The 7,786-nt window shown below is 34.1% G+C and overlaps 1 protein-coding gene across 2 annotated transcripts; it reads left to right on the top strand.

Annotated features, from left to right (window-relative positions):
* The first annotated feature begins 2,477 nt into the window (after positions 1–2,477).
* Positions 2,478–7,330, top strand: LOC144554028 (cysteine-rich receptor-like protein kinase 19). Of its 2 annotated transcripts, none has more exons than XM_078302229.1 (7): positions 2,478–3,362; positions 4,795–4,899; positions 5,014–5,174; positions 5,650–5,860; positions 6,155–6,392; positions 6,510–6,660; positions 6,770–7,330. In XM_078302229.1, exons 1-7 carry the CDS (start codon positions 2,483–2,485, stop codon positions 7,055–7,057), a joined length of 2,034 nt encoding a protein of 677 aa, XP_078158355.1. In that variant the 5' UTR covers positions 2,478–2,482; the 3' UTR covers positions 7,058–7,330. The 2 variants fall into 2 exon arrangements, with proteins under 2 accessions (XP_078158355.1, XP_078158354.1); XM_078302228.1 differs by having other exon boundaries at positions 2,479–3,368; positions 4,777–4,899.
* The last annotated feature ends 456 nt before the right edge of the window (positions 7,331–7,786 follow it).

Below are 7,786 nucleotides of genomic sequence, written 5' to 3'. Positions count from 1 at the left end.
GTACATGCAAAATTTTGAGAAGTTTCAAGTTTATTTGCTACACAGTCAAACGATCAAAGAAATTAACATTTTATAAGTTAATTTATAAGTTATTTTATATATTCAATTTTTATTATTTCTTTGATTGCTTGACCTTGCAGCAAATAAACTTGAAACTTTGAAAATTTTGCATGTGTATGCATCACTCATGAAGTTAATGGATTTCAACGGTTTGGATTCGACATTTAATGTCGATTCGATATACTTTTGGAGTTGTGCTCACCAAACTCTCTTGGTGAGCACATCACACCCTAGCTTTGCTCTGTATAATATATGTATATTACATGAGGAGGGATCAAGTTACAACATTTTTTGAGTTACAACAAGTTACAACAAGCATTATTTACATTTTCAAAGTTCAAATCGTCGATCCAAACCGTTAGATGTGATTTCTACAATAAAATGTGCTTGAAGACCAAATTTTACATTTTTTGAAATTTTTTTACTATTTATTATGGTGGGTACAAAAACTAGTCAAATTCATACCATTGAATTTTGTACCCATCTTAATAAATAATAAAAAAAATTCAAAAAATGTAAAATTTGGTCTCCAAGCACATTTTATTGTAGAGATTACATCTAACGGTTTGGATCGACGATTTGGACTTTGAAAATTAATGTTGTAACTTGATCCCTCCTCATATTACATATACATATAAGATAAATGCTAATGATTATTAAAAAAAATTATCAAATGTCAATCTAATCACTAAATATTATCACCATATTAAAACTTAATAGTACACCAAGTTACTATTTTATTCACATTTGTGGCTATTTTTTAGATATAGAAAACAATTAAAGTTTAACAACGTCAATAACAATATTTGTGGCTATTTTTGAGATGCCACCCGTAAGTTTGTAATTAAATTTAATATGAAATCTCGTTAATGTTTTAGTGTTGTCGAAAAAAACTGATTATTTTTCTATTAAAATGTTATAAACATTATATGTTTATAAGTGAAAAAAAATGTTATATGTTAATAAGTGAAAAAGAAATGTTAATCAACTCATTTTGTTAAGTTTAAAGAATTCAAGTATTTGAAATCGGAATTTTTTAAGAGGGTGGGGGAATTTCCGAATTTTTTTTTTCTTCTTTTTTCTGTTTTTTTTTTTCTTGATTTGAACTGTTGAGGGGGGGAGGGGGGGGCGGGGTTTTGAAAAAAATTGAAATTTTTTTTCAAAAAATGGATACGACAAGTATAGGGTACACGAGTACGGGTACAACGGGCGGGCACGGGTACAACGAGCAAGCACGGGTTCACTCGGGTCCGGGTTTTTTTTCAAAAAAACAGTGACCGGCCCGTTTAATACCCGTATCCGTGTACCCGTTTACTCGTCTATATCCGGGCACGGATATGGATACCCTGGGTAGCTGGTACGGGCGGACCGGTCCGGATTGAGCCCGGCCGGGTTTCAGCAAACCTCTAGATGGCCCAAGACTGCTTTCAGAAAGTCGCGCTGGAGCTTCGCGGCTAGATTCTCAACACTTGCTTGGAAGCTTACAAAACAGAAAGGTCCACACAATATCATCCGTTGGATCCAAGATCTGACGTCTCAAAAGTATCCAGAAGAAAACACGCTATTTCCTCTGTAACCCTGTCAATTCCGAAATCATATCCCCAGAGGTAACACAATATTTCTGTTTACATCTGGACCGTCCGATTCTGATCAAACTTTCAGATCTAAACAAGAATATTTCGTTACCAAATTAGTTGATTTGAATTCGTCAATTCCGAAATCATATCCCCTGAGGTAACACAATATTTTCCCTATGATCAAGATCTTATGTGTATAATGAGGTATTTGGGTATTTAAGAGTGTAAATAATTAGAATTAGATAATAAGAGTAGTTTAAATTAATTAATGAGAATAAAAAATTTTAAATATAAAAATTAGAGTCAATTGACTCGTTGTAAATATGTACTTTATCAATATATTACTAGTTGATATTTAATATATTTAAAGCCATTAATATTGAAAAAAAAACCTACGAAGAATAATCTTTTTTAAAATATTAAAACATATCTCAATAAAGTCGATATAACAACTCTATAGCACTAATTCTTCAAACACAAGACATCCCATCAAAATATTCTTGAAAAATTCATAATAAATATTAATACCAATATGTACAATATTGGTCCCGCAGATATAATATGTGGACCAATTAAATATAGAAATTCTACTGATTAAATGTTTTTTTTTCGAAGATAAAAATAAATATATTTTAAAAACCAGAAATTTAGTACACGCACAATTTAAAACAACAATTTCTTTTAATCTAAATAATAATTTAAAATATAAAATAAATATATTTAAATGTTAAATACACATAGAAGATAGAACTATTCAAAGAATTTATTATAGAATGAAAGAATGGGACGGTTGAACTTTTCCGGTTCAAAGAGACTTCTATAGTCAACAACCATTGTGACACGTAATGACCCTATCAAAAGAGCAAATAATCCTCGTGTTTTCAACCCCAAAAGCCACAAACATGGCCTCTCATTCACGTCCACAATGCTCCTTGCTCTTGTTTCTCCTCTTCTTTGCAACAATCTTTCAGCTTGCTACTTCGGCCATCATTTTGTTGAAGTGCTCTGAATCAAACTTCACGACAAACAGTACCTACCAATCTAATCGCAGCCAACTGCTCTCTAACCTTTCTTCGGCTGGATGGCGCACCGGCTTCTCCTTTCAAACCCTCGGAGAAGACACTGACCAAGTTTTCGGCCGTGCACTGTGCCTCATCCAAATAAATTCTTCTGACTGCCAAACATGCCTCTTAAATGCAGTAGAAGCAATAAAAAGCAATTGCACACGTAGCATAAGAGCTGGTTTATGGTATGATAACTGCTTCGTCCGGTACTCTGATACCAACTCCATCACCGCTGATGAAAAGTCATGGTCACACACAGTCTATGCCTTATATCAGATCTCAAATCCAGAAAAGTTTGGAGAAGTGTACAGCAATCTGATGGGTAGCCTTGCAGATAGAGTAGTAAATTCCACAAATTTGTTCAAGGTTAATACTGCAAATTATACTGGAAATATCACTGAGAATGGCGTGGTATATACTGGAAATATCACCTTATATGGACTGGTACAATGTATTCGAGACATTTCACCACACGATTGCTATACATGCCTAGAGCAATATATCGGCCAGTTCCAAGCCAGTGCATATGGGCAGCAGTGTGGGGCCACGGTAGGCTTCCAATGTTACATACGTATGGAAACCTATCAATATTTTAATCTTTCTCTCATCGATGCAACACCCCCTGCCTTGCCTCCTGAGCTCCCTCCCCTGACAAAGAAAAGTACTGGTATGCACAATTATAATTAATAAAATAGTTTAAATTTCTTCCCCTGTGTGCCAATAACTGGCATAGGAACATAACCGAAAGTATGGAACAGTTTGAATAGTCATATATTCGTTCATTCGCTCATTAGTCAATTAGTTAGTGAACAGCATTTTCTATACCGCGTTTAGTTATGTCACCTGTTGTATGTTTGTGGACCGTACCTGTCTTCTTCATGCTCAATGTTATGTGTAAGTCTAAATTATTGTTTGGTATATTATAACAAACTAATTGATAATTGTAGAGAAAATAAAATTGACTATTCAATGAAGAAAACAAGTTGTTTAGTCACAGCACCTCCCAAGTGGAGGTTAGATATTTGGTTGATGTAGCCATGTGGGACCTCTGGTTGAATGAGCGAGGATGTCTAAATAATGCCAAGCAAGACTATTAATAGTCAACAATGCCCACATCAATCAATCAATTAAATATTGTGGAAAATCAAGACGCATGAAACAAATACTAAATTCAGGTTAGGCCTAAGAGCAAACTAACAACAAATAATAAGTTGGAATAATTTTTCAAATTATACAATAGCTCACAGCAATCTGTTTTTAATAACCATGGTTACTGACTAGTTAATACAGACCTGGTTAATCTTGAATTTTGAACCAGCCATACTGGGCATGAGCTAACTCACGAATTTAGATAGCTGGATCGAGAAAAGGAGGACCCTCCTTTTAAAGAGAGATGGATACAAAAGAGAGGAGAGAGAGGGGGGTCCTCCAGATTTGATTCCCCTGGATCACATCCACAAGTTTTTTTACGACAAGTAAATATAAATATGCTGTGCCCGCCCTCAATGTCCTCAATTCCTCATAGCCCCTGTGCTCAGTGCATTTACAATTTTATTTGAACACATGATTCAAGTTGAATTATGAACCCTTACATTCCTAATTCAGTCTGTTGTCCCCATTTAGTGCGTTGTTTATTCTTAACAGATGCAAAATGCAGAACCAATATCCAAATTACATAACCACCTGACTTAAAATGCTGTCGTAATAGTCTAATGGTACGTGCTAACATTAATCGAACTGAACACTGATTGGTACTGTAGAACATTAGGATCTTAACAAACTCTTGACTCAATATATACAATTCAAACTCTACCGAGCTGGGACAGAAAATTACCCAGAGAAAATAATTATTTGCAATCCAAATAATTAACCCAAATCCGAAGCCGGCCAGACAATAGTTGAAACTTGAAAGTGATCTAACCTGAATCCAACTTGATGAACATTTGCCACCTAATTTCAACTTTCTGAACGTATTTATCCACTAGTTCCTTACGAATGTTGAATCTTTTTCTTCAGTCCTCATCTATGCAAAATTGCAAAATAACTAAACTATTGATATCTGTTGATTATTTCAGCCTCACAAATTTCTTCAGGAGGAAAGAGAAGGCGCCTCATTATAATCATCAGTGTATCAGTGGCATTGCTTATTATTGGCTGCTTCATTGGCCTTTTGTTGATCAGAAAACTGAGATACACAGGTTTAGCTCTTTATATAGTTGAACAGTACTTAATTGTCAACATGTTCATTTGCATGAAAATTTAGCTAACACTTTATACCTTCATTAATGATTTGGACTCTGAGATTTCTCAAGAAGAAGAAATGCTCACAAATAACAACAAAACACTGGATCTATGGAGCAGAGAACGAAGTGCAGATTTCCCCCTCTTCGATTTCAATGAAATAGCAAATGCGACAAGTAACTTTGCATTGGACAATAAACTCGGCGAAGGTGGATTTGGGCCCGTCTATAAGGTGCTTCCTATTTCCTTCCTTTACTTTCCTTTTTTCTTTGTTATTTATTTGAATTGTTAATTTTTTATGGTAATTAAGAATGCAACTGCCATCTTACGTTTTTTGATTGATAAAAAGGTAATTACAAATTAAAGAGCTTAATGCAGTAGTGACAATAACCAAATAACCCCACTAATTATATTACAAGTATGATTCTATTGGTAATCCTATTTTGTTACACCCTCACAGCCCTTTTTGATCTAATCAATTGAAATCTCAGCAAATTTGAATCCATCGAGTTATATCTTGGACCGTGTCACTGACTACTATACGGATAGTCTTCCTTTTATCAGCAATAGAGCAAGAAAATCATTACTTAAAGTATAGGGAATCATTAAAAGAACCGACAAATTAGAAAAATGTATACAAATAATTTATGATGAAATTTAAAGAAGAATTTGGTTTTATTGTGATTAATTCGAAGTTCTTCTTCTAGGGGGTGCTACAAGATGGACTTGAGATAGCTGTCAAGAGGCTTTCTACATATTCGGGTCAAGGTCTAGTTGAGTTTAATAATGAAATCCAACTTATCGCAAAGTTGCAACACAGAAACTTAGTCCGGCTGGTCGGGTGGTGCATACAAGGAGAGGAGAAAATATTGATTTATGAGTTTATGCCTAACAAGAGCTTAGACTATTTCATTTTTGGTATGTCTCTAGAAACCTATTTTTGCAAGGCTTTTGTAATCTTGTATCAGTTTTTTCCTTATGTTACCATAATTAGAATATTAGTTCCATTTTGCAAAACTTATATTTCTTTATAGGGAACTTTTCTTTGTTTTTCATAGTACTTACTAATTCATCAGTAATAAACACTAGGGTTGTTATTAAACGTCATGCAAGACTACCAAGGAAATTTTGAGTGAGTTGTTGGAATGTAATAGCAAAGATAATTCAAATCATTTTCCAATATTACTGTATTAATAATTTGTTGTATCACAGATGAAACAAGACGAGTACTTCTAAATTGGGAAAGGCGATTTGAGATAATTGAAGGCATTGGTCAAGGACTCCTGTATCTCCACAAACACTCGAGGCTAAGAATTGTTCATAGAGATTTGAAAGCAAGTAATGTTCTCTTAGATGCTGAAATGAACCCAAAGATATCTGATTTTGGGTTAGCCAGAATATTTGGTCCCAAGGAGCTCCAAGCAAATACCAATCGGGTGGTAGGAACACAGTAAGTATATATGATGCTTACTATGTCTGTGAATAAGATAATGAAATTAGAAGAAATATAATATTCTAATGATTTATATCATCATATTATGATGTTTTTCTTCTTTATTTTGATCAGCGGTTACATGGCTCCAGAGTATGCATCTGAGGGTCTTTTCTCAATGAAATCAGATGTATTCAGCTTCGGTGTATTGCTTCTGGAGATTGTCAGCGGCAAAAGGAATGTGGGTTTCCACCGATACGGACACTTTCTCAACCTCCTTGGATATGTAAGCTAGGAGCTCACTTTTATACAAATAAATTATTTGTACTCAATTTAATCTCAGGAACAAAATAGAATTCCTGTTCAAGTATAGCATTTTTTTTTTCCTTTTGCAGGCATGGGTTACATGGAAAGATGGGAGTATTTCTGAACTAATTTGTCCAACATTAACCCAAGTGTCCCAAAGACAGATAGAGAGATGCATTCATGTGGCTTTATTGTGTGTACAAGAAAATCAAGTTGATCGACCCATCATGTCAGATGTGATCATGTTTCTTACCACAGAAACTATAATCTTACCAGAGCCTAAGCAGCCAGCCTATTTCAATGTAAGCGTAACGGAGGATGCAGCGGGATCATGCTCTATAAATTATGTCACCTTGACCAACCTAGAAGTGAGATAATTTTACTAGAAAAGATTACATCAATTACAATCGAAATACCATGCATGTAGGGGTGGCAATGAGCTGTTAAAGAGTGAGCTAGGTCACACTCATACTCAGCTTGTTGGTGTATCAAGCTGAGCGAGCGAGTTTGGATTTTAGGTCCCGAGCTAAAACTATTACTCAAGGCTAACTCGTGGCTTGTCCGAGCGAGCTGAGCTAGCTCGTTACTAACTTGGCAAATTTATGAATTTGTATATGTTATTTCCTGCTATATCTTAAATTTTCTTAATACATCTTATCAATTATGACTAAAATAAAATAATATTTATATGATTAATTACTAAGGAATACTCTCAATTCAATTGTAATTAAACAAATCAACTACTATAAATTAACTTTACAGCTGAATTCATACATACAAATATATCAAAAATTCTAAATTCATATAAACATATGCACATAATAAATTCATGCATATCAAATCAAACAAATTCATACAAATTAACTTAATTGTTTATAATTAATTCACACATATTCCATACAAAATTACTAATTAACTTAAACACAGTCCAAAGTACAATTGTCATAACATTGGCTATAACATCCATAGACCATAATATCTCCAATATGAAGTGAATGAATCTGATTAAACTATTAAACTATGTATATTAAATAGCCCGTTAATAACTGAACTGGCTTGTGTCGAGCCAGACCAAACTACATAACAGCTCAATTCATTCTTTCCTT

The sequence above is a fragment of the Carex rostrata genome, chromosome 5 (assembly GCF_964058835.1).
Source record: "Carex rostrata chromosome 5, lpCarRost1.2, whole genome shotgun sequence".
Taxonomy (NCBI): Eukaryota; Viridiplantae; Streptophyta; class Magnoliopsida; order Poales; family Cyperaceae; genus Carex; species Carex rostrata.
The sequence above is the reverse complement of the archived record's forward strand: the minus strand, read 5'-3'. Positions and strand labels throughout refer to the sequence as shown.

Excerpts from the sequence above, each read along its gene's own strand:
- LOC144554028 (XM_078302228.1), top strand. The coding sequence starts at position 2,483 with ATGACCCTATCAAAAGAGCAAATAATCCTCGTGTTTTCAACCCCAAAA. Across the intron at positions 3,369-4,776 it reads CCTGACAAAGAAAAGTACTG|CCTCACAAATTTCTTCAGGA; the intron begins GTATGCACAATT and ends TGATTATTTCAG. Across the intron at positions 6,661-6,769 it reads TTCTCAACCTCCTTGGATAT|GCATGGGTTACATGGAAAGA; the intron begins GTAAGCTAGGAG and ends TTCCTTTTGCAG.